The sequence below is a fragment of the Numenius arquata genome, chromosome 13 (assembly GCF_964106895.1).
Source record: "Numenius arquata chromosome 13, bNumArq3.hap1.1, whole genome shotgun sequence".
Classification (NCBI taxonomy): Eukaryota; Metazoa; Chordata; class Aves; order Charadriiformes; family Scolopacidae; genus Numenius; species Numenius arquata.
The window spans coordinates 9776012-9802203 of record NC_133588.1 but is presented as its reverse complement, the minus strand read 5'-3'; the positions used below and the strand labels follow the sequence as shown (position 1 = coordinate 9802203).

Sequence of the window (26192 nt, the reverse complement as noted above, 5' to 3'; positions counted from 1 at the left end):
TCTGTGGCTGCTCCTCAGGCGGCGTCCTTGTGCTACCCTGCCGCAGTGACCCTGTCTCCCACGGTCCCATGCCCCTCTCCCGGCCATCATGCAGGCAGGGTGCTGAGCCACGGGGCTGCCGGTGGCATGGCGGTGGGGAAGCCTGCTGGAGACGTGCTGCAGCACCTTGACCTTGACCCTTAGGCTATGAGGTGTCACCAAGCAGTGTCCCCAGAGCCACGGAGGCTCCAGGACACCTGGAGCAGGTTGGCAGTATCTCCACAGCTGGCCTGAGAGGGACAGGGAGGTGATAGCATGTTTGAGAACCAGAGAGAGAGAAGAACGCCCAGCCGTCAGCTACAAGCTCACCCTCTGCCAGAGCAAGTGTCCATGTAAACCCTCATGGCGAGAAGGCAGTTCATGTGTGTCCTAAAGCTTGTAGGTTTATATTTTTTCCAAATTCTTTTGTTAGATTTATCAATTATATCTCTAGATATTCTCATTAACCTTAATTATCTAATTCCTTTTGTGAATATTGCTGAATTCTTGACCACAACAATATCCTGTGACAATGATTTCCACAATCTAATTACCAAGTCTAATTCTATAGGAAAAAGTGTTTGTTTCACCTGCGAGGTCTGCGGATCCATTAGCTGCTGGGTTTCCTGCATTTACACAGCTGCACAGGCAGAACCGAGGAGGTCAGCAGCTGGGAGAGGGACGGAGGATGGGAGCGTTGAGCAGCATGCTGATATTTCCATCTGGCTGCAGGAACGTTTATCAGGCTTACTGCTACAGTGCAAATGCTCCTCCAAAGAAAAACAAAACCTACTGCATGAAGGCAGTTGGTGTGATACATCTTTGAGACCCCTGTTATGCTCCCTGGCAGCGAAGTGATGTCTGAGAGCACCATCATCCTCCTGGGCTACAGGATCCCGTCGTGTGCTGGGCATACAGGATAACCCCCAGCTGTCCAGTTGCATCAGCTGAAAATTCAGCAGCTGGATGCTGAAATTAGCTACGATCACTGCCAAGCATGGCTTCTCACAGGCAGAAGAAAAACTAAACCCAAGTAGGATGGGGTTTGAGCTCTTTCTGAACGTGTTCTGCTGTTGAAATCTGTTTGGCCAATAGACCAATGGAAAACGAAGAGGATGAAGTCTCTGTAAGTCAGAGTAGGGGCTTGTGAACATCATTTGCCTCCTGTCAAGTTACTGAAATTCCCTTCTTGGTCATGGGAGAAATGGCTCAGAAAATCTCTCTCAGTCTTCTTCAGATCAGTACCACTTTTGTGCTCTTTTATCAGGTTGTCCCCTTTGCCACCTTTCTCAGAAAAGCCAGGCTAATCTCTTCAGTTTCTGTCCAGGGGAGGTTTTAGGTCCTGTGTTCTTCATACGCCTTTCTTCCCCCAAAGATTTGGGCACGGGGCGTGTTGCATCACCCCCAGTACTGCGTGTAGCATTGCAGCCGAGACTGCCAAGCTCATGCAAGACCATGTAATATTTCCTGTCTGTTTCCCAGCATCAGCTAATTCTTCACATGAGCAGCACAAGTCCTCCTCTCCTTTCCCAGGTTGAGATGGATGAAACGGATGCAGGCACCAACTGGGATGTGGATGCCTGCAGACCCGCGTGAGAGGACTGTCTAAAGATGCAAAATGGTCCAGGTTCACTCTGGAAGGTGGGGTAAGGCAAAAATATTAAGGGCTTATTGTTCTCTGACAAAACCATGCTAATTGTGGAGAACTGACCCTGTAATTAAAATTAATCCATGTGCAGGGAGGCTTTCTGACACAGCTCTTGAGTCCCTGCCTGTCCTTTGGGAGTGGGTTTGTACTCCTGCCGATCTCTCCGATGTGTTCACTTGGGGTAGTCGTACAGTCTGACTTCTCAATCTAACACCTCTGGCTGTCCTGCTTCCGTAACTCGATAAATATTTTTACAGAAATTATTTAGTTTGCAGTGACGGTTATAGATCTGATCCTGCAACGGGAGGAAAGGGGAAGGTCTCTGGAGGCAGAAAACCCTTGTGTGGCAGAAAGCCTGCTGGGAAGTCAGCTCAAGAAGAATTAGAAACCCTTTAAATAAATGCTTACTTGACATGACTCTGTCTTCCACAGTCTAACAAGCAGGGAAGCGAATGGCAGCCGCTGGCCAGAAATTGATTGCATTAATTGATATGCCAATAAGAGAGCTTGTTACATCCGCCATTGGTTAGGAGGCCGGCTAACAAGTCCCGCTGATCAATGGAACCAATAAAGATTTCATCCATTAATGAGCAACATGGTAATTAATGTTATCCATAAACCAATTAGCCTGGGTAGCTAATGTGCTGGTTAGCACAGTGAGTGGCAGAGCCGTGGGTGTGCGCAGACCGGCCATCCGGTGCGAAGAGGGCATCACCTCTCCGGTGCGACCATGGGGCTCGGAGAAACAAATAGCTCCCTCTGGGCCTCCCTGAGAGGAAGAAAGTTGGGAGGACGGCTGATGGGATGGGTCCCTTCTTCTGGGAAGGCACACATTTCTCTAGATTTATGAGGCAATTTCAGTGATTTCTTTCCTCTTTTTTTCTTTAACCTTTGTGTAGCACTCATGAGGATCTCTTCCACTTCTGATGTGCTTTCTGGAGATGTGCAGGTTTGTCTCGTTTGTGTCCGAATGGCAGAACGCAGTGTTTGGTTCCCCGCTCTGTGTCATTGGAAAGCTGCTTGCACGCTCTGCCCGGACCCGGAATTCTTCTGTCCACCTTGCAGGAGCTGTGGTGCACGCTGCTGTGTTAGGCTTTCTCCGCACCATCTGTATTCATCACTGCATCAGTGCAGAAAACACAAGTGTGTATGTTGAAGGCTGTTGTCTAAAACCGCTTGGAACAGGGTTGCTTTAAGTTGTTGATGGCCAGCTGTTTGTCTGCATTGCTGCTGGTGTCACTAGCGCCTGTGAAGTGACCTGGTTGGCAGAGGTGGTGTGAGCGGGGTTCCAGCAGTTGCTGCCAGCTGCTGGGGCTGTCCCCTCCCTCGGTCGGGGGACAGCAGCGCCCTGGGGATGGCAGCACGCGATTTGGGGTTTGCCTCATCGGTAAAGGGGCACAAATTGTTATCGGACAAATTCCTCCAAGCAGGGGTTTTTGAGGGCAGCCCTGCCTGCGGTGCTGCCTTCGGTAGCTCAGAGGTTGCGAGGTGCTGACCTGTGTGCAGGGAGCAAAATACCTGCGGGTGAGGGGGACAGGGACGGACGGGACATGCCCCTGCGAGGCTGTGGATGGGAGAGGGGCCTCGGGAGGCTGTGCGGGCACTGGTCCCTCTCTGGGAACCAGCGGTGTCTGGAAGTTTCTGGGCAGAAGGTATGGGAGCAGCCCCAGAGGCACTGGGCAGCATCAGTCCCACTATTCCACTGTGGAGTTACCTTGCATTGTTAGATATTGACCCTGGGAGACCCCTTGTGGATTCCCTAATTGAAAATTAATACCAGATCAATGCCATGGGTAATTTGCATATTGATCATAAACAACTTCGAAGGCACCAAGTGTGTGTTGGATCAATAGAGCTCTTGAGCGGGCTGAAGTGGGAGAGCATCCCCCCGCTCTGCTCTCTGGGAGAGGTTAATGCTTTGGGAAGTTCGGTAACTGCTCCGTGCTGGCGGTGGTGGGGGCAGCCATGCCAGCGGCGCCGGGGTGGGGGCAGCTTGTACCGGACTGGAGCCGTAGCATCAAATTAACAGCTTTTTCCTATGGTTCGCTTTGGAAGGGGAGCTAGGGGAGGTGTGTTTGTTTACTTGTTTACTTTAAACCAAACAAACGAAGCCCAAGGGCATCCCACAGTGACGGCGAAGCTGCCCTGCCTCCTGGGCACACAGGCCTGGGGACTTCGCAGCCCCGTTCAACATCCCTCCTCTCCTGTGATGTGCAGCTGTCGCGCTTATTTTAAATACAGGTTTCCAAAAGGAGGAGTGTTATTTTTCTGGGGATACCAAAAGACATCTCATCAGTGATTTTTTTCCGGCATTTTTGTCCTATATTTGCTTTTTGAGGGCAATATTTATATTCCTTCTCTGTCTGCCAGGGATATTCTCGGTTATTTCAGAATGGTCTTGGGTTGAAGGGAACATATTTCAGATCAAACGCCAATTAAAAAAATGCAAAAACTTCATCTGAAAACATATAAAACACCCTTGGAAGCCTTCCTTTAAAGATGGACGTGAGTGGGCAGTGGAGATAAAGCATATGGATGGGCGCTGCTTGGTCTGTCCGCTCCTGAGCACGTGTGCCGGTGGTGTGGAGGGGAGGCAATGCCTCGGACCCCGCAGGGAAACTGCGTTTGAATTGGCCATAAACCCCGAGTGGCCCGTGGTTTGGGAGCAGAGGGGTGGGCAGGGCTGGTAACCCGCTTCCCAAAGTTGCGGCTTGTTTTCAGAGCGGTGCCGGCCGCTTGCGCGCAGCTGGCGGCTCCGGGAAGTCGCTGTGCATCTGATTAGCGCATTACTGAGCTTTCATTGACTCGGCTGCGCCGCGCTGATGAACTGAGACTGGGGACAAGCGCTCGTAATTGAGAGAAATAAATTCTTATCACAGGCCTCTGCTGGAGCCGCCACCTGTGCGTGCGCCTTGGTCCAGGTTTCAGGAGCATTTCAAATCCCTGGAGCACCCGGCGAGCCCTCGTTAGCGTTTGAGGAAGCCGAGCACGGGGACTGCAGGCACCGAGGAGTGTCCCAGGGTGACCGAAAGGCTCCGTCCTCCCAGCCCACCATCCATTACCAACCCAGTGCTGTCTAACTGCTTGGCCACAGGCCGGGCAGCTTGTGAGACACGAGTACCTTCAGCATCTCCTTGGGAGCCTCTACGTGCTCTTCCCTTTTGCTTGGTCCTCTGCATTTCACTCAGAGCAGCCGCTCAGCACCCTCCATCTTTATCTTAGATTTGATGGCAAGTGAAAGATCCTTCCCTGCTGTGTGACAGGGGACATGGGCGTCACAGGGGAAAGTGTTTTGTCTTGCTGAAAAAAAAAAAAAAAAAAGGATGAATATATAGCTTCTTTGAAAAGAAACCCATCTCCTGTTTTAAATTAAAAGAAGGGAAGAAAAAAAAAAAAAAAGTCCAGGGGTCAGCAGGGCTCTGCAGATGGGATGCGGCGCAGGGACGTGACGGGTAGCGCACCCTTCCTCCCTCCCTGCTGCAGAGAAGCTCTGTTCGGATTTCCCTGGCTGTTGGCAGCCCCTGTAATTTTGCCCGTTCCTCTGGGCTGCAGAGCAGGCTGCCTCCGTTAATGCAGCTCCGGTGGTGGGGAGGTGAATGGAAAGGCTTCACTTGACTTTCTGTGACCTCCCTGGTGCAGCTGAACACCGGAGAGCCAGGGCTGAGATTGCAGTCGCTTTCAATTACTCGAAGCCAAGAGAGGTGGAGAAAAGGGCCTTTTGGCTCCAGGAAGCTGAAATCTTCTGCCGCTGAAAGCTTGTTAGTACAAGGGGAAAAGCAATTACTGACATTCTGCCAGTGCCACTAACCCAAACCTGGGGAAGGGGCAGCTCAGCTTTAGGATGTGGCCGTCTCTGCCTTGGTGGGTGATGTGGGGCTCCTCAACTGTGTCCTCAAAGACAGCTCCAGGGCTGTAAAGCTGTGACTTTTCTGGGTCTCCACTGCCTTTTCTCATCAGCAGGTGTTTGCTGTGCATACGAGAGCTTGCCTGTGCCTCTTCTGCACCAACCTAAATTGTGTTTGGTATCAGAGCTCTGTCTGTGGCTTGAATGGGGCTGGTGTAGGGAACCAGTAGAGGGTTAAAGGCGTGGAGAGGATGGACTGTGGACTGCAGCATTAGTATCACAACTGCATATCGGGTGGATTTTTATGTCTGGTTTACCTGTGGAGGTAGCACACTTCTAATGACCAAAGTGTCAAGAACCCCTCAGCTGGCTGGAGTCAGTGTTGCCTCTATCCAGGCCTGCTGGGCATAACTGCTCTGTGCTTCTCAGGGCTCCCAGGGGATGCTTCTTAACTTTTTGCTTTGAAGTCCCCATAAAAGCCTGCAAGGGTGTCTGCAGAAATGTCTTTGGCAATTTAACAGGTTGCCACCACCAGCTGCATGTCTCCCTTCTGCAGCACAGTTGCGCTTCTCATCTGCTTCAGCAGAAAGTAGCCCCTTTTGTTCCCTGACTCCAGTGATTCGAGCAGCTCCCTCCCATGCTTCCATGACCTGCTCTGCCTCACGGGCAGCAGCATGCACCAGGGTGATCCTCTTATTTTTCACTATACATACTATTCATGGTCATTTATGATTTCCTATGTTCATATATATTGTTAATTCCTAGAAATAAGCTCCAGGAGGAGCCCGGCATCACGACACTGCAGCCGACATTGCTGCAATCTAGTCAAGAACGAACCAACCAGACCGGTCGCTTCAGGCCCCTTTAGACTCACTCCATGTGCAAACCGTCCTCAGAGGCATTTGCTTAGAACTGTTGGCCATTTTTTCCTGTTCTTCGTAACAAAAAGCTTTGCTCGCCAGGGACGAGGAACACTGATCTGCCACAGACCCCCCACACCACAGCCACCAAGCTGCGAGCTGGTCGTGCTCCCCTGCTGCCATGTCACCCCCACTGCTCTGCCTTAGCTGCCCTCTGTCTGTGTCTGTACCTTGTGGTGCAACGGGTGGCAAGAATACTTTAATTGTCCCTAAACCACGGTACTATAATTATGGCTTTCCTAAGTTTTTAGCTAAGCTTAGAAGAACTGCAAACATGCTGAAGTTGGGAAATGCCTGGGGAGGGGGAGAAAGAGGTTCAGCAGCACATTAATTAACTTTTCCTTGGAGCGATACCATGGAGAGTGAGAACAGAGCAGGAGTTATAGGAGTTGTATATTTTAAAAAAAGCTAACCAGGAAAGGGACATTTTAGGGTTTAAGTATGGTTTATGATGATGTTACAGGGCAGAGTTAAGGTTGTGGGGAGCGTTCCTGTGCATATCCAACCCTTAAGGCTAAGCATGAATTAATTATAGCTCATTTTTGCTATAGTTACAATATTCTCAAGATACACCTTGTCCCAGAGTTGCTGAAGTTAGCTTTAACTTCACCTTGGCTTTAGCACTGGTTTTATTTGTGAATCTAAATAGTTTCTCTGGAGTGAGCTTATTCGTACTGAGCACAGAGCACCTCTTACTTTGAACACTTCGCTCCGCTCACGTTCCCAGTTGAGGACATGCAGATGTGTGGCACCGGGGCATTTGCTGAAAGGTGGAATGGGAATTTCCTGAAGTATTTTGGCCTCTCTGAAAACGCATTTGTGTCCATGCGGGTGCAGCAGGTCACCAAAGCCACTTCACCTGGCCCAGGCGATGTTGCCCCGCTGAGTTTGTGAGGAGCCTGGGACAGGTCCGCACTGTTGGTGTCCTCCTATCACGTCTCTGAAAACCCACCGCTCTCTGCTCCAGCAGCTTCGCTGCACGTTTTTAGCAGAGGGAAACTGAGCCGGGGCGGGGAGGAAGTGTGAGGAGGGAGGTGAGCAGGTGGAGAGGAGGGATGAGACCAGAGAGGATAAGGAGTGGTGGGGCAGGGCTGCTGGTCCCCCTTCAGAGGGACGAGTAACCGATAAGAATAGCACGGTGTTGACGTACAAGCTACAGGCTGGCTGAGGAGGTGGCCACGGGAGAAGCAGTCCCAGGCTTCCTGGCAGCACCTGGGATGTCTGGTCCCAGTAAGGACACCCATGGGGTGGAGAGTCATCTGCACCGGGCCAGGACTGCCACCACTCCCTTCCTTCACAAAACTTGGGCTGGGATCTGTGCTCCCCGTCCCCTGGCAGCCTTTGCTGCGCTCCTGCCTTGTCACCTCCGCTACCCCATCTCCTCCAGCTTCCTCCTTCTCGCTTGGTCCCCTTTGTCTCCTAACCCTCCTCCTGCGGGTCTCCATGTTGGAGACCGCACCGTCCTCTCCCTGCAGACCTGAAGCTGGAGATGGGTTTTCTTTTGTTTTGCTGTTTGATCTTTGTTTGTGTTTTTGCATGAGTCTCCTTTCCAGCTGATTCCGGTTTGGAGCTAGGTTAAACTGTGCAAAATACTGTTTAAAAGAAAAAAAGAAAGGAACTTGTCAAGATGCATTTGTTAGATCACGTTTAAAACAAAATAGAATTGAAGGTAGTTTTTGTCCAAAGAAGGGGGGGGGCTGAAAAGCCATCAAGCCGCAGGAGAAAGCCCCTCCTTTGTTGTCCTCCTGACATTGAAGTGTAATTTTTCATGGTTATTTGGACTGGAAAATGGGGGGAAAGGGAGAGATGGGCTTGCGATTATTTCCCATAAATGACAACACAATCACATCACGCTCCACTACAAACATGCTCAAGGAATTTGCCTTTTTTTTTACATTTCATGTGTGAAAATAACAGCAACCTTTCTAGTTCTGCTGAAATTCAAGGGGGCAAATCCCTGTTGGGTTCTATTGACTTAAAATTTAGCCCAGTTTACAAAAAAAATGGACAGCCTTGTTCCCAGGGACAGGGAGAAGTCGGTGCTATCTCAGGGAACGGGTTCTTGGGCTTCCGTCCCTTTGCATCGAGATACCTGTGTCCTCCAGAGGTGTCTCTAGTGACAGCCATGGTGCTGCCAAACCCCTTGGAAGGTGCGTGAGGAACGGACACTGCAAGGAGCCCTGAGTGCACGTTAACGGAGCTGCCTGGATCCCAGACTCTGTCTTTGATGGATAAACCCGGCCCTCGGTGGGTGAGATGGGACCAGCTCCTAGCTGACTTGTCGGTGCAGAGCTGTTTTCTGACGATGCTGTTTTCTGCGGTGCAAGGATTCACCTCCCGGTTTTCCAGGGAGGTGAAGGTTTCCAGGTTTCCAGAGCAGTCGAGGCCTTTTCCAAGCTCGTTCCCTGCACACCCACGGGCCCACTAAAGCAGACGGGACTCCCGCACCCTAAAGCTGACAGCAGTGATTGTCAGGCTTCGACTTTCTGCTTGGTGACCTACTCTTCTCTTTCTTTAAAAAAGATGGTGGCAGGTTTCGTGACCACTGGCTTCTATTTTTTTTTAAAACAGAAATTGGTTTTTTTCTTCTAATTACCTGCTTTTGATGACACTATTCTCTTTCCTCGTGCTGCTACGTTTTGTAGTGAAAAGCACAAAGCCAAAGGTTGCGTGATTTTATCGGTCCTCCCTGCCTTCCCCCTGACCGTGGGCACTTCTCAGCCATGTGTGGCCCAGAAGTGGGGCCTCTGGCTGGAGCTGGTAAATCAGATAAAGTGACCGAATGCAAAAGTAGTAACTGTATTAGTAAAAGCATTCATATTTAAGAAGAAAAGATGCTGATATCAGTCTGGCAGAGGGTCATCTGATTTCTGTTGAGCAAGAAGCTTGTCTGGGAGATTACCAGAGACCTGGATGCTGTTGTAGGGTTTTCAGATCTCTTCAGGGAAACTGGCCCAAAATTCTGAATTTTTCTTTGGATCAGAAAGCAAAGGGATTCAGAAGCTAGAAGTTCGCAAACAGTTCTTTTGCTGTTGAATTTCTTGTTTTATTTATCTGAACACTTGCTTCTATAGTTAACTGTACAAAAGCCAGATAGACTTTCCCTGCCTTGAGAAGACAGGCAACTGAGGATGGCTTTATCAGCTGGGGGCATGTTCCTAGTCAGCATTTTCTTTTTTGCCAATGAAAGCAGCACAGATATGCTCTGAAGCAAGGCCATCTTGGAAATGTGTCATTAATCCAAGATACGTGTAGGATTATTACTGTTTTTCTGCAGCCTTTTGTCAGATGATAGGACTCACCCACCAGCTTTTGCATAAGGGCTAGAGCTCCGTGGCATTTCTCTCATAACCTGTGCCTGGTGTTTTCTTGTCACTGCTTGGAGTCCTGCTTTTCCTTTTAGGAAAACGATAGAAAGAAACAAGTTTATGTAGAACAATCCCGTTAGGAGCTAGCACAGAGTGTATTTGTGCATATATATGCATCCTGAATCTGAGCTGCAAGGGCAGTGACTGCCTGGTAGCCAAGGTTACCTTAGGAGACATGCCCCAGACGAGCTTCAGCTGGAAGCGAAATACAACAGAGCAGAAAAACCTCTGAAAATGGATTTACCTACATTTCCATGTGGATGGATTGTCTCATCTTCAAATGCAAATAGTTTGCAAGTCAGGGAGAGGTGGAAAGCATTTTTTTTTTTCTGTTGGGCTGGTCACAAACAAACAAATAGTCAAATTGTTTCCAGGGTGTTGCTCTGTGTCCTGACACTTGCCAGCTTCTCTTCTTCCACAAACCTGTTCAAGGTTGTGCTCTCACTCAGATTTCAGCAAGTTGAAGGGCGGGCAGCGGGGGGATTTGCCATCACTTCGTTCTATTGTGGGCCACCAACAGCTTCAGCAGCACGTGTGGCTGCTCACCTGCAGCCCTGTGCGATAAACACAGGGTGAGTGTTTAGAAATACAAGTGGGGGAGAAAAAAAAACAAAAGACGAACCCCTGTTATTTCTCTGTCCTGGGAAGCTTTGCGTGCCCCGAACAAGAACCGTGCCACTGACTGTGGGCCTGGAGCCCAGCAGTACTCATGACCATCGCCAACGGTCCAGAGACCCCGCAGCCTTTCTAGCCACCCGGTGGGAGTGGGGATAGGTGTGAGCTGCTGCTGCAGCAGAGGTTTGGCTGTGGCTGGGGCAGTGCCCAGCCTCCTGCTAAAGCTTCTGTGGGATGCCCGATGTAGGTGTCTGCTTTGAGCCCCGCAGGGAGATGTCACCTCGCTCAACATGGGGCAGCAGCAGCAGGTCGGCCGGGCTCCAGGAAAGCGTGCATCCTTCTGTGCCGGGGGCACTGGTTGATGTTCGACCTCCTTCCCAGGCTCTGCGTTTGCTCTCTTCCCACAGCCGAGTGTGCCTGGCCAGTGGGCATGGTGCCAGGTGGGACCACCCTCCCCATGCCTCTTCTCCATCAGGATGGGCTGGGGGTAAGCGACCCTTTCTGAGTCAGTGTCATAATCCCATGTGGGCACAGTTTTGGGGACAGCTGAACAAAAGCTGCTGCTAGAACAAGCAGTGCCAGACCATGCCCAGTGGCAATTGAGCTCCTCATGGGCTTCCCAGTGTCTGGGAGGGCATTGACCCTCCATGGACCGCCAGAAGCCCCTCCCACTTCGATGAGGACCCAAACCATGGCGTATCTCTTCCCAGGGCCCTGGGTCCTCACATTTAAACTAGTTTAAAGCAGTTGAACTTCTGAAACACGCTGGGCTGCAGCCTGGTGGTATGACCCCGGTGCCAGCAGGGGAAGCTGCCCCTCGCCAGCCGGCAGCTCACGGGGAGCCGGCGCGGCGGTGCCAGCACGCGTGTCCCTGCATGTGCAGCCATGCAGCTGACTGCACACAGGCCATTGCTGTCACCTACCCTGACAGTGTCAGCTGGCAGAAGTCAGCCAGGTCTCAGTCCTGTCTTTCTACGTGCTTTTTTTGGCTGCTTATCCTGAAAAAGGGAGCATCAGGGATTCTTTTTGTTTCAAAGGAGAGACCCTGTGTACAATTAAAACTTGTTTCTGGTAAACCTCATTCCAGGAAAGATGAGCTTTTAACAAAAGGCTTTTGACAGCTGCAGGGTATTTCATTTTTTTAATGCCGAATGAAAAATCAATACATTTTTCTAGGTTATACATATTCAGAACAGGCTTGATATTTCCATTATAATGGAAAATGGGTGTCTGCACATCTCGCCTGTCAGAGCTGCACCACCGCATTTTCCAAGCCACTGCTAAATATTTCAAACCTGATTTGATTGTGGTTCATGACAGCTAATGTTTCTCAGCTCTTGAGCCTGCCGGAGGGTGGGGAGACAAGCACACGCTCTTTCTCTCCCATCCCTTCATTTCCGCCACCCCTGAAATGCCCCTTATCCCTTCAGATAAGAGATTTCGTTTTGTTAAGGAAAATCCAGCTGAGAGAGGGAGAGGTGAGAGGTCTTGGGCTGTTCAAGCTGGCCTGGATCCAGCTGGGGTTTGTGGACTTTTCCAACCCTCAAACTTTGGTAGTTTTGAGAGGGGCAGAAACACAGCAGTGTGGTCCTGTGCGATGGCGTGTGGGGATTCAGGCACATTTTCAGTGTGTAACTGACTCAGAGATTCCCTGACATCTGGAGATGTCAGATACTCATGATTTTCCAGCCTCTTCTCCCCCCCAGCGTCCCATAGTGAATGTTTTAATTTTAAATTAAAAGGAAGTGCCACTGTCTAAAATTATTTATTCATAAAGGAAGAAAAGGCTTTTCCTAGGATTTTGCATGGGCAGATTTGGTACGATGGAAGAGCAGGCTCCTTGGACTCCAGGTGCCCCACAGCTACACTTGCTCGCTGGTGGTATTGATCTGAACCCTGGCGGTTGGAAAATTCCTTTAATCAAATTTATTAATAAAGCATCATGGCCTCATGGATGGCACTCTGGCACAGGAGCTGGTGAGGAGGTAGCCTTCACACCCAGCTGCAGGTCTGTCCTGTGGCGCTCTGCAGATGTTAAGTAGAAGACAGTGGTCAGCTCTGCTCGAATGCGGCATGGGAACAATGTGACACCAAGGTTTGCAGACAATTGAAGCTCAAAAGCTCCTTGTTGTATGTGCCGCAGATTGAGGAGAAAAGCAGACCTTTCCCTACCAGACGTGATGCTGGTCTTATCCTCTGAGAAGGATGCCCCAAAGAAACGCAGTAGGATAGATGGTTGGGTGGCACTTGTACACGCGTTTGCTACCCAGACCTGCCATCGTGCCTCAGAACTGCCACTGCCACTCAGCAGCTGCAGGGCTGTCACCAGAGAGCGTGGGTGCAAATCTTTCAGGAGCAGGAGCTCTGCTGCATTTTATTTTCAGCGTTGGAGGATCTCACGGTTAGAAGCTGGGTCAGATCACATGCTTGTGCCCTGCGTACAGTCTGTTGGGGGCTGGTTCTCAGCAGTTCAAAGCCCTCCACAGTTGCACGTAGCCAGCTGAGGAGTGGTGGGGCTGAAGACGCTCTCCCAACCATCCCCAGGGTCAGCTTAAACACTGGCGGCTGCGAGACAAGTTAGGCTGAGCGTAGTGAGCAGAGTTGCATCCAGCCTTCCAAAAAAAGTCTGCTGGGAAGAGGATCACGAGGCAGCCAGGAGTTAACGCTTCCCCTTCCCCGAGTCTCCCCACCAGGCGGCTGCATCCCCGGGGTCCGTGGGTGCAGAGAGGTCCCAGGGTGTGCCGGAGAGAGGAGGAGGAGGGTTGTCCTCGGCAAAGGCCCTGGGAGCGAGGAGCCAAGTAAGGAGGGTACCAGGGGCTTTCCCAGCTGATTCAGAGCCTCCCTGGGCAGATGCATCTTGTACTCTGTTCTCCTCCCGTCCTGCTTTAAAAAAGACTCTTCAGAAAAAATCAGCTCAGACCGGAGTGGGGAGGAGAAGGGTTTGAAGCCTGCATATGCTTTCTGCAGCCCGCCTGCCCAGCACAGAGGCGTTTGAGCCAAGGAGGCAGATCTTGTGCTCAGAGAGAAGCCGTTGCCAGGGCCAGGGCTCGGTGGGTGCTCGGTGCCAGCGTCTGCCGGGGGGCTCGGCCAGGGCTGCCGGTGGGACAGGCTGTGCCTGCGAGCACAAGGGGCCGGAGGATTTGCCGTTTGTAGCCTTGTTTTTTAATCATTTTCTACCGTTATTGGTATTCATAGCTCACATTTTTCCGGTTACTGTCAGCCTGGGCTTTCATCCATTTTAAAGAGCTATTTTTTCCCCTGTTGATGATGATGATGGTATAAAGACAGATGGTGTAACTGCTTATGAATGTCCTATTTTATTCCCCTCGAACCAGACAGTGCACTTGAAGACGTGTATTATTTCCACATGCTCAGGTTAGAGCCCAGACAGCGTCTGAGCCCGGCAGCCGGCTCGCCCTTCCTCTTCCTCCCATGCCGATGCTGACACCTCCGGGTCGCAGCCGGGAGTGCCGGCGCGACGGCCACCCTTTGTTGTTCTGCCGGGATGGGATGGGGGGGCTCTGGGATGGGGGGGTTCCAGACCGGGGAGGCTCGGGAGCGGGGCCCTGAGCGGCCGGGGCTGCGGTGGGGCGGTGGGCGATGGGGCCGGGGGGGGGCGGCTCCTTCTGGGCTGGCTGGAGGACCCAGGGAGCTGGCCCCAAGGGAGCATCCGAGCCGGCAAAGCAAGCTGGGTGTCCAGAGCGAGGTTAAAATGGAGATTTGAATAAAATAATAGAAACCCCTTAATGAAGGTTTTTAATAAAGCCGGCTAAAATCTGCTCGCTATCTCGCCCTGCATGGCAGCGTTATGGTGGCAGCGAGATTGTTTGGGGAGTGGGGGTGGTTTGTTGTTTTTTCCCCAGGGTGGGAAAAATTTTGGAATTTTAATTTCTGAAACGTGAATCCAGCTGCTGGTTTCACGGCCCCTTCTCTCCAGCAAACTCGAGCACTCATCTCGTAAGGCAGACTGCTCATCTCACCCCTGTGCCAGTAATTTGTGTCTTCCTACAAGTTAGGTGCCTTTGCTAAAGCGATGCCACCCATCACATCTCTCACTCTGGGGTCCTCTTTTCCCAGGCAAAGCCCACTGGGATCCCTGCAGCTCTCAGGAGTTTCCAGCTGTTAAAAGAGTGAAAGAGGGGTAGAGTATAAATCACAGTGCTTCCACTTCATATCAGTGCTGATCTCTGGATGCTTTTACAAGTTCCTCTCTGATTTAAGTTGTCACGTTCTCAAAGGGCACTGCTGAGTATCTGCAATCTCCTAATGTATATTTTTAATCCTGATTTCTATCTCTGTCTTTGTTAGGAGGAGCATGGGGAGGGTGCTTTACCTGGTTAGGTAGTTCAGATAAAACCTCAGGATAGCCTAGGATTTACCATGACCAGATAATGCAAGTTAAAATTATGAACTATGCTGCCTAAAAGAGGATATAATGGCTTAAAAATACCCTTTCTTCCCAGTGTTGCTGTAGCCCTCATCAATTACCTGGTAGCTGTCTTGCCGCACGCACTGTACATAAATGCCCAAGATATTAGATGATAACGTAGCTGTTATACCCTGGTGTAAGAGGTCTGGCAGCCGCAGCTCTCTCGCTCCCCGTATCCCACCTGGTGAGGGTGCCTCTGCGTGGAGCTGCACCGCGCCGAGTCGACACGCTCCGTGCCGCCGGCCTCTGCACACCGGTGCTTTGGTTAACGGGTGGGGCACTGGCACCGTGTGTTTTGTTCCGAGGTTTCAGCGCTTCGCTTCACTGAGAATTTTTTCACCTTCATGCTTTTGCACCTGTATGATACTGCCTGTGTGCTCAAACTCTTCCCGTGACCCTCCAGCAGCTTTCTCCCATGCCTTGTGTCAGGGCCCTGTCTGCGGAAGACAGTGCTGCCCCTTGCTTTGTCTGAGCAGAAGTGAGCGGTGGTGTTTCTGCGGTGAACTTGGGGGTCTCGGTGACCAGGGTCAGTACTACGTGGTGCCATTCGATCTGAAGAGCTTCAGATAGGGATGAGGAAGAAGGCTGATGCTGAAGGTGCTGGAGGCTCTGGTCAGTCCCTGACACTTCCCTAATCCATGGTGTGGTTGGGTAGAGTCTTCTCACCAGGGAAATATTTTACTGTACATTGCACTGCAGGGGACTTCAGTAGCTCTAAGTGGTAGAAGTGGGCAAGAGTGTTCATTTTGAGATTCTTCATCTCTCACTTTTTTCCTCTATAGTCTCTTTCTTGACCAGGTAGAGTTGGGAGAACACTGGATGACATTGATATCTGCTACTCAATACTTGTGCTTCATTGTTGGCTGTTGCTCTTGCTCAATGGCAGTTACTTGCTCTTCTGTTTTGACTTCCATTTTTACGTTACACTTTCTGCTTCTCTTGTTTCAGAAGAACCCATTGAAGATGTGGAAGGGCCCAATGAAACAGCCGGTGATGCTGAAGAACCTGCCAAGGAGCAAGAGAGTGGAGGGGACAAGGACCAGAATAAATGGACAGGTGGGTTTTGGTCCCTCCTTTTCTTTGAATCCAGGAAAAGAAAGTGGGAAGAGCAGCGATCTGCAAAACTCTTTCCTTAAATGACCATGCCACGCAGCACTGTCAGTATGACCTAAGTGTTGTCCTTTGGGAAGTCTTTGGCTGTAGTTTCGTGACACACTTGTGTAGTTTGAGCCATGGTTGGTCATGCATCCCCCCCTCCCAGCCCTGGGCTCATGCTGGGGAAGTGGGTTGAAGCTTCTCTGTGCTCAGTGATGATGGACCTGACCCGGGCAGTGGGAATCAGCAGCTGGGAGGGGAGGAGGGAGAAGGGGACTGCCCCTTCTGGCAGCAGCCAGCACTTAGGGTGGATTAAGCATATCATGAAACCTCACTCTATGTTGTTAAGACTTGAGAGACTGTTAGCCTGCTTTTTCATCATGCTCCTGGCTCTGGTAGCAAGGTTTTGATGCAGAAAGGCAGATCAGAGAGGCAGACCCTGTGCTTGTGCTCTGTTAACTGCTCTGTTTCTGCTGGAGCCATGAAACCCTGGAATGGAAACTGCAGATGCGCAACAGTACTTACGTTGCTGCAGTGGAATCTGAAAGGTTTCTCTTTGCAAAATCCTTAGGTGGATTAATTATGAAGGTATTAGGTAACTCTGTCTTTCCCAGAAGATGGTTGCTGTTTTGCAGAGGTGAGTGGGAGGAATCTTTTAAATATTCCTTGCCTTTGAGCAGAAAGCAGCTGCAAGATCATCGTCCTCTGGAGAGGGCCTTTCCTCTCCTCAGCCGGCACTTGCTGACCGCCTCAGCGTAGGTGTGGAAACGGAGGCGCTGGAGGCGATACTCATTTTCCTTAACCCAGGACGGAGCAGTTCTGACTCCCCATTTCTGTTTCTGCACGGTGGTCCTGTTGGTTTGCACACTTCTGGTTACAAGACTTACGCCTCTCTCAGTCTGCCCGGAGACCTTTCTTCCAGGCAGCCTTCTCCTGCCATGCTTGTGGTTGCCTCTTACTGAGCCACAGCCGAAGAGATATTTCAGCTTACACAGTCTTCAAAAGGATGAAATATGGTCTTTCACTGCAATATAGTTTTAAACTCGGCCTTTGGAAGATGTATCCAAACTGGTGAGGGAAGCAAGCTGTGCTTTAATGCTTGTTGAAGCTCAGGTTCTCAGTCTAGACTGCACTCGCGGAGGTTGCTCTCTGTGTCGGTCCCCACCACAGACCCATTCTTCAACCCAGAGATGCAGATTTTGCTTGGCTGTAGGTGATTTTTAGTCTCTTGTTGCATGGGCTTATGTGATCCTAAGCAAGATCACGCTTCATGAGGTGTCACAGAAAGATGTAAGTATTGTATATTTGTTATATCTCCTAAAGGGTACATGGAGGCCTTTGCCCAAACCTGAAGCACTTACAAAAGCTGATTTATGTGAAAAAATTATTTTTCTATGTTAAAACATATAAGGAAAAATGAAGAACCTACTTTTTAAACCCTTTACTGTCCAGAAACTCTAAATTTGGATGGCTTTACTTCTTCATCCCACCGCTGAAATTCCTAACCCGTTTTTGGTGTTTGTCAGTCAAACAGCAGATAAGAAATGGACAGCTTCCTTGAGTCTTCAAAGGACAACACACAAAGGGAAATGCAGACTGCGTACGTAAGCCCACAAAGCTCTGGACAAGCCTTGTCCAGAGCCGTTGCAAGGCTGGATAGTGCAGCCTCAGCAAGAAGTATGTACATCCTTCTGTTGAATTCAGGTCCTGCTTTCAAACACGGAACAACATTACACTGAACTTCAAAGCAAAAAAAAAAAATGTTACCACTGTTTCTGTATGGTGGGTATGCAAAACGGGTACCACACCTCAGTCTTGTATTGTTTCTGCTTTTGAGCTCCCTTGAGGTACATGGCTATGTTGCCATGCCTTTCTGACATGGACCTCAGACATGGAAAGGAATGGAAACAAGGTGAGGTTAATCATGAAAACCACAGAAGACCAATGTCACATGTACAGGAATATCAAAGTGCCACGGTACAAATAGGGGTGTAACCAGGGAGGGAAATGGGCAGTATCAAGGAAGCGGTCGCTTGCTGTAAGAGGAAACTGCAAGAAAAGAAGCTGGTCTGCAGCTCAGCCCCATGGGAAGGCTATCAACCATGATGTCAAGAAAGCTGAAGAGCATAAAGCCTTCTTTGCCTTCATCGTCACTACACAGACCGACTGCGTGGAGACCAGAGCAGCCTGTGTCAGCGGCGCCGTTTGGAGAGCTCATCCTCCAGCTGTGAGGGAACAGGCTGCAAAGCACTTAGTTAAGCTAAATGTTGTCACATCTGTGACCTGCTGCTTCATACCTGGGTGTTTTGAGAAGGTGACTGAAGCATCCCCAGACCTGTCAGCTGCTATCTCTTGTGAATTTACAGAAAACAGGGGAGGTACCGCGAGGGGACAGACACGGTGCTTATCTTTGACTAAAGGAGTAGCTGGGGAACCGCACACCTGCCAGCTCTGTTTGCCCCAGATTTCCCTGGGAATTGACCAAACAACTGTTTGTAAGTACTGATGGGAAGATAATGAGATGAGTAACAGTCGACACGGATTTGTCAAGAACAAATCATGTCAACACGACCCAATTTCCTTCTGTGTGAAGAAGGTCTTGTTTGCAGTCAGCAACTCGTATCTTCTCCTTAGGAAGACTTTTGATGCTGCTTTTCAGGACGGTCTCAAAACAAAGCTCAGGCATTATGGTGTAGGTGAAAGTATTACGGAATGGGTGTGTTTCTGCAGTGCTGGAAAGCTTCCTCTAGAAGACTGTGTCCATTTCTGAGCTTGGGCTGTCAGGAAAGTTGAGGAGAAATCTCAGAAAGCCCAAACAGAGCAAATGACCCAGGAGAGAGCGTGGTCTGCATAACGTCAGCATAGTGAGGAGAAAATGGAAGGAATGGACTTACTTGACTCAAAAAGAGAAGACCAAAGGGGAGACCAAGTCTTCCCAGATAAGTCTTCTTGTGCATAAAATGCTTCTTAAAGGAAGGAAATAATTTGTTCTCCATGTTCAGGATACAGACAAGAAGAAGTGTAATGGGCTTAAATTGAAGGGAGAAAGATTGAGGTTAGGTAATAAATTAAAAAAAAAATTCTCCTGGTACAGCTTGTGAAGCACTGGAGTAGATTTTCTGGGAAGGTTCCTCAGAGGTCTTTCAAGAAGATTAGACGAACTGCTGTCAAGAATGAAGTAGACACAGTTTATCCTGCTTTGGGTGGACCGGCTGACCTTTGGAGGTACCTCTGAGCCCTGCAATTCTGTGAAAGTGGGAGATAGGTGAGAAAGAAGTGCAGGCTCAAAGCCAATAAATAGCGTGTTGAAGTGGAGGTTGATAGACCTGTTTTCTGTTCATCAGGCTGCAATTTGATCATTACGTTCCTTAGCAATTTACTCACCTTTTGTGCCTCAGTTTCTTAACTGCGCACTGGGTGATTATTTCTTCCACTTTCTTAAAGACTTGTGAGATCTCCAGTGAAATGTCGAGTGCGTCTCCCAGGCTGCCTCTGCCCAGGCGCGCGGGTGATGAGTCAGGGTTGTTTGACTGCTCTGCGGTACATACGCCCGCGTGTGGCAGGCTGCACCGGTGTCCATGTTTGCACTGAAAGGAAAAAACTCTCCGTAAATGTGTAAAAATGTCTCAGCTGGAACACAAACCTATTGATTCGGGTTTTTATTTATTTTAAAACGGAATAATCTTAAGCAGAAACATATTTTTAGGTAATACTTTCCATTAAAATATCCATGTGGAAAACTCCATCCCAAATAAGGATTCGTTTTACCTTGATTTTCACATATGTCTTTGTGGCTCCTACAAGATTTCTGGAAAGCTTTCAGCAGTGCCCACGCAGCCTCTGTTCCCTGCCACTCCTGACAGGCAGCGGTGCTTCACGGGCACTAACCCTCTTACGTGACCCCTAAAATCCTGGGTGGAGAGAAAAGGGCTGATATTCCGTGTTGCTAGACGGGACCTGTTTGCTTTCTCTTGTTCCTCTCTCTCCGGCAGCGGGATTAAGCAATTCCCAAGCGCCGTTGGGTGCAGCCCCCTTGTGCCGGAGCTGCCTCTGCCCTGCCTGCTTCTCTCTTTCTGCTCCAGAGCCATCCACGTCCGAGCTGGGGAAGGGAGATGCTCTTTGCCTGATGGCTGAGCATTAGAAATTATCTCATAATGACTAACGTGAGATTTATCACAAGCAAACTAGCAAGGAGGAAAGAAATGGTGGCTATTCCCAACTCCATTTTTAAAGCAGGATGTAAATGATTAATATTCAACACATTGGTTTCCAGCTAAAGCCTGAATCAGACCAGGGTAGATCAGTGCATTGAGATTTGAGGTGGGGCTTAGATTTATTTTCTGACTAGAGAAAAGCACTTCATCTGCAGTGACCCAGCTATGGAAGAGACTTTCTTAATGCACTGTCAGTTGTATAGATGTAGAATATCAGATTTTTTTTTCCACAAAAACAAGAAACAAACTCTACTTAAAATATAGATTGAAATGAAATATTTCTAGAGGACTAGCCTGAAGGGCTTTTATTTTTTTTAATGATTTTTTTTTTTTTTAATCCATGATGCTCACCTAACACAGAGCAATTAGTGCAATGGAGCGTCCCTGATTCGAATCCGTGGTAGATTGCTATTAAAGGAGGTATTAATGGGCTGCCGAGAGCTGGGAAATTGTTGCAGAAAAGTGTGTTTATGGAGTATGGTGCTGGCAGGCATGATTTCAATCGGATTTGACATGTTTAACATAAATGTATACTGCACAGCTCCTGCAGTTTATGAATAATTCCTACAGGCCCACTGCCTTTCTAATTACTGAAATTGAAAAAAACAGGTCAGGCACATCCTGACGGAAATCTATTACTGCCCCTCCCCCCCAGTGCCTCTTTTTTTCTGTTTTTTTTTTAATATATGGCGTTTGTTGAGCACTTAATGGCTGGGATATTCTGTGGACCAGAGTAAAGATGAGGGCGAGAGCAGGCTGGGAGGAAGGGGACGAGGGGCGCGATGGAGCGGCTCTCGACCCTGGCTTCTGTGTGAAGGAAACATAGGAGAGAGGATGGGAAAGCACGCTGCAATTGTGCTTTTTTCCTGAGGATTTACAAAGCACAAAAGGCTCCTGGGCACCAGCTCAAGCCTAGGAAATCAGCTGGACTGGGTGCCTCGGTGCCGCGGCTCGCTGGGGAGGCTGGGCTCAGAGCAGGGCACACTCTTGGCTCCTGGGCAGCGTCCATAGGTGCTGGGTTTCTGCTCTCCGTGGGGGCAAGGGGAGGTGATGGCCCGGCGGTGGATCTGGGAGGACCTCAAAGGCCCATCAGCCTTTCCCGGGGGCAGGTCGTGGGATCCTCCCCGTGTTCTGCCCACTGGCTGGAGCCGGCCGGCCCCAGAGCATCCCCAGTCACCCTCTGCGCAGCATCCTGGCCTGGCTCTGCCAGGATCACCCCATGCTGGTCCCCTCCACTCCAGTGGGGCTGTTGAGCCCAACCACCTGCACGGCATCTTTGATTCTTCCTTGTGGTCAGCCTGATCGCTTTTATGACTCTTTTTTGAGCTTTCTTTTTCTGCTTATATCTGGCAAAATATGGCTGCTTAAAAAAGTAGGACATCTGGGAGCACAGAGGGTCCACCTCGGTGTCACTGCTGGGTGAATTGCTGTGCTGCAGAGGAGCCCATCCAACGGCTGCTTTGCTGTTCTCAGATGCTTTTCACGCGTGTTCTTCAGCAAGCAGGTCTCCACTGATGTCTCTGTGATCTCCACTCTCTGTGTTCGCTCTTTCCTCACCAGTAGTTTCTCCTGTGTGCTGACCCAGCAGTGGCGGTGATCCTTTCTTGCTGTTTTTAAGGAGTTAATGGAGTTACTGTTGGTTAGACCATCTCCCAGTCTCAACACATTGATTTTAATAAATTAGTTGATACGGACTCTCATGGTAGGCTAGTTGAAATATTTATTCAGTTGAATTGGACAGCAGTGTTCAGACAGATTGATAGCTGGCTCAAGGTCCTTATGAAATAGGTAAATATAAAAGATCATTGCTTGTTTCCTTTCAGCCACTTTGTAGTTTAAAAAATCCCAAGATTTCCCACAGTTCTAAAGACACAATCGTAGACAGCATTGCTGGAACAAAAGGTGCAGTGCTTTAGGGTACCTCTTGGCAAAGGTGGGGTCATGCTGTACACAAGATGGGATGATTTTCTACGTTCCCCGTCTTTCCTTCTGCCTGGTGCAAGTCCCAATTTAACTCAGAGTGGCAAAGAGGGCGCTGTCGTTCCTGGGGCAGGGAAGCCTCCCAGCTTTGGTCCAGGTCTCTTCTTTCAGGTATGTTTGCCGGGGTATTTTGCTACTCGTGCTGAGCTCAGCTTCTGCTGCAGTTGCTGCCACATATGTGTCTGTGGGCTCCTGGACTCTCACCCCAGCACGTCAGCTTGGCAGGGCCGCCTCCATCCACGTTGCTCGCTGAATCTCCTGCTCCCTGAGTCAGAGTCAGGATTCTCATGACCTTTGGGATCGGTCTGTAACTTTGTGCCGTTGCTCTGGTATCTCTCGCCCAGCCTGCGTGGGTCTTTTTCTCTCCCCCGGTGCCTTCTTCACTCTTGGTTCCCAGGGCAGCGCGGTGTTAGAGCGGGGCAGGTCCCATGGCCTCCTCCAGGAGCTGGCGGGAGATGAGCTGATCTGCAGGGCTGCGGGGAAGACCTGCGGTGCTCGTGATGGCAAGCAAAGCACTGCCTCCACGTGCCTCTTGCACAGCCTGGCATCTCACCGTGACGTGTTCTGGGTGCTCTGTGTTTGTACAGAGTGTGGCAGAAAAGTCTGGTGGCGGCTGGGGCTTCTGGGTACTGTAATATGAATATTTAATAGTAATTCAGTTGTTCATACTCACTGCAGGCTTGAAGGTATGACACAGCATCAGAAAAACAAATTATTTGACCATTTTCAGGGCCACATTTCTGCAAGGCAGCAATAAAGGCCTGGGTTAAAAAGTGTGCTTGCAAATCTCTGTGTATTTACTTCTGTCCATCATGCGATCACGTTATTTATCAAATACAGAGTTGAAAAAATACTGTAGAGCAACAGGCAGTATACAGGCCTGTTAGTATGGCTACAACATCTTATTAGAACAAATGGTACCTTCAGGGAATAAGGAATGTAAACAGACAGTGTTTCGGTGAGAAACATTCAACCATATATTATTAAGACACGCGGTAACAATCGGGCAGCGCTGTAGCAGCGCTGTACCCCCAGGTGCCTTTTCGGGGAGGCCTGAGCGGGGCTCTCGCCGCTTTTGTGTCACCGCAGTCTCTTGGTGGAGTTACTTTCTCAGAAGTTACTCTTGCTGTATTAATACAAATTGTTTGTTTCTGCGGGATGGCAGCTGTCTGCCAGAGAGGCTGAGACTGAAACTTTGTGTGTCGTCATTCCGGGCTCCTGAGCTGCTGTTAATGGAACTGCGCAGGTAGGTCTGGACCGCAGAGCCTGGCTTTGCCTATCACCTGCAGCGAAGGCTGCATGAGCATGAAAACAGATAAAACAGTCCTCTCCAGTTTCAGAATTTTGGAAGGAAAACCGCAGCCATTTTAAGGATGCTCCTCCGCGAGACCCGTGGAGGGATGATGGCTGCCGTCATGGGCATTTCCAGCTGCAGGGCTGTGCAGGCACCACAGACAGGTCAGTCTGGTCCAAGGGCTCGTGATGCTGAGTAATTGCTCCAAGAAAACGTCAGGGGAGGTTTGAGGAGGGAGGCACCACCAAATATGGAATTTTATTTTCCATCGGGCAGTGAAAACACAGTTCCCTGGTCCCACTGAAAACTTTTTCCCAGGCTGGCTGCTGAACTTAGTCGGAAGAAAATTTTTTTGAGTAGGCTGGGGGCAGGGAGGGTGTTGTTTTTTAAATCAATGGAGATAGCAGAAACCCCACTGTAAATTTCTAGGGCAAGTGGCAAGCTGGTTTACGGAATGCAGGGCGATGAGAACCTCTGGCTTACGGAAAGCAGCATGAATTAATAATCATTTAATTGGCTTCTCCATTATGTTGCTGGGTTGGGAGATGGAAGTTTAGATGAAGGGGCTGTCAGTGGTACTTTAGCTAAAAGAATCTGATGGCTGGGAGGCGGGGTGGTGACTCCCTTCCCACTAGGATGGAGAGCAGGCAGCTTTGGGGACCCTTGCCGGTTTTGCCTCTGGACCTAGCAAAGGAAGGGATCCCCACTTCCAAGGAAACGTCCCATCTCACCTCTGAAAACTCCTCTGAAAAGCAGAAGCTGCCAAGGAAGAGCGAGAAGACAAGTAGGTCTCTGAGAAGTGCCGTGGCAGGCCAGCACGCCCGCAGCAGCGCTGTCCCATTGCACTTGACTTTCAGGTACCTTTATTGAGACACACAGGTTTTTCTCTAGGGTTGGCAAATCTAAACTAAATCCATTTAGATAGTCAAAATAATAAAAATACTAATTGATACACAGTCATACATCATACTTTAAAGCCAAATTCTTTTTTCTTTTCTGCAAGACCTGTACCTCTGGAGCATGGTCTTGGACACGGTTAGGGCACAGGCGTTGTGCTTCACCTTCTCTGCTGCCGAGGCACCGTTCGGAGCCAAGGCCCTTTTGACATTTTCGGCCAAGGACATTTTTTTCCTGTCCACTCCGTGCAGACACAAAGGTCCTGCACAGCTGCCGGAGAGCTCTGCAGGCACACACTGAGCTGCGTGTCCTCATTTCTCCAGGCAGAAAAGAGTTCTTAATTCCTCTGATCTCTGATGCGGACTGAATGTGTCACTTCGTGTGTTTGGCTGTTTATCAACAATAAACTTCAGTCTCGGTGTTAAAATTCCCGCTTGAGCTGTCAACTCCAAAAAGAATACTTAGAACAAATATTCAGTACGCATTTTTCAGAACTCTGCAACAAACCAGTTATTCTGGGGTCTGGACAATCATTAATAATTCTGGTTTTGAAGGATTAAAGTTATGGGTTGGATCAAGTGCATTGAATAAAATTGGGCACTTTGGAGATGGTAAGTAAAAGTAAATTTTAATTAGCTGTTACTTTTCCCTAATTCTAAGCAGGCTGTTTCCCAGTAGAAAGGAAGTAAATACCCTGTTTCGACTCCAGAGGTTACAGCTAGTGTTCAGCAGCTGCGGGGTTGCTGAGTTTAGTCATTGCATCTGGAAACATCACATTGGTGAGCTGCTAGAAGCAGTGCACAGTGAAGTTGGTGGCAGAGGGTGAGGACCAGGGGCTTCCCAAGCTCCTTGTGGCTCACTGTGCCAGCGTAGATCCCACCGCTGGTGGGAACACCAGGGGTTTTGTAAGTGTCAAGAACTCACCTGGGTTTATTAATGCAATTCTCTAGGTATTTCATGGTCCTCACTCTGTTGCCAGAACTGGAAGTGTTTATTTGGAAAGGTGACCCATATACATGAGCAGAGGTTTCTCTGGTCATCCCTTTTCCTCCCTCTCGTCCCCTGCCCCTCTTGCAGACTGGTGGTGCCAGGATGGCTCATGGCAGCATTTGTTGGTAGTTTTGTGAAGCAGTTGACAGATACAGAGCCTGGAGAGACCCTGCCTGGACCATGTAGGAGACACAATCACTGTCTGGGGCAGAGAAGTCTAAGGGGACCCAAAGTCATGGCTGACATTGTCATCCCAGACTGGTGCAGAGCTGGAGCAGAGCTCACATGGCTGCGTGACCGTGCTGGGGTCTCTGGACACTGGTCCCGACATCTGACTGCCTGATTGAGGCTGACACTTCAATGTCCGAGGTCACACCAAGGAGCGGACGATGTCAACAGCAATTAGCCTCCTTATCGGGGCCACTCACATCACAGAAGGCTTGGGCAGGGCACTTTAAGGCAGGGTGGTCCTCCACCTGCCATGGTACTGGCTCTTGGTGGTGGTCTCTTCATCCCCAAACCCACCGGGAGGCACCACTTTCCTTGATGGAGGAGCAGCACAGGCAGGTCCAGGGTGATGCCATGTTTCTCATGTTCCAAGCACTTTTTATTAGTATTAAAAAATTAGTATTTTTATTATTTTATTAGGGAGACCAGCTTTGGTCCTATAGAATCTTTAATGACTTTCCATTCTGAACCCCGGGGAGAGTCTCAGGTTCAGCCAGTGGATCAACCTGAGCAGCAGCCCATCATTCTGCACAGGAGGCCAAGTGGGATCTGCGCTGGTGTCCGTAAGTCAGCACTGACACCACAGGCTTGTTTTACACAAAGAAATTCGCAAGTTTGGACATTTTAATGGAGTTGGCAGCAGAGTGAGGTC

General features: G+C 49.7%; 1 protein-coding gene across 1 annotated transcript in view; it reads left to right on the top strand.

Annotated features, from left to right (window-relative positions):
- Positions 1-26192, top strand: part of ZFHX3 (zinc finger homeobox 3) — a 112282-nt gene that overhangs the window by 59940 nt on the left and 26150 nt on the right. Inside the window, exons 4-5 of the mRNA XM_074157905.1 lie at positions 15791-15865; positions 18877-18888. Of these exons, the coding sequence (XP_074014006.1) occupies positions 15791-15865; positions 18877-18888 (87 nt within the window). The remainder of the gene's footprint in view (positions 1-15790; positions 15866-18876; positions 18889-26192) is intronic.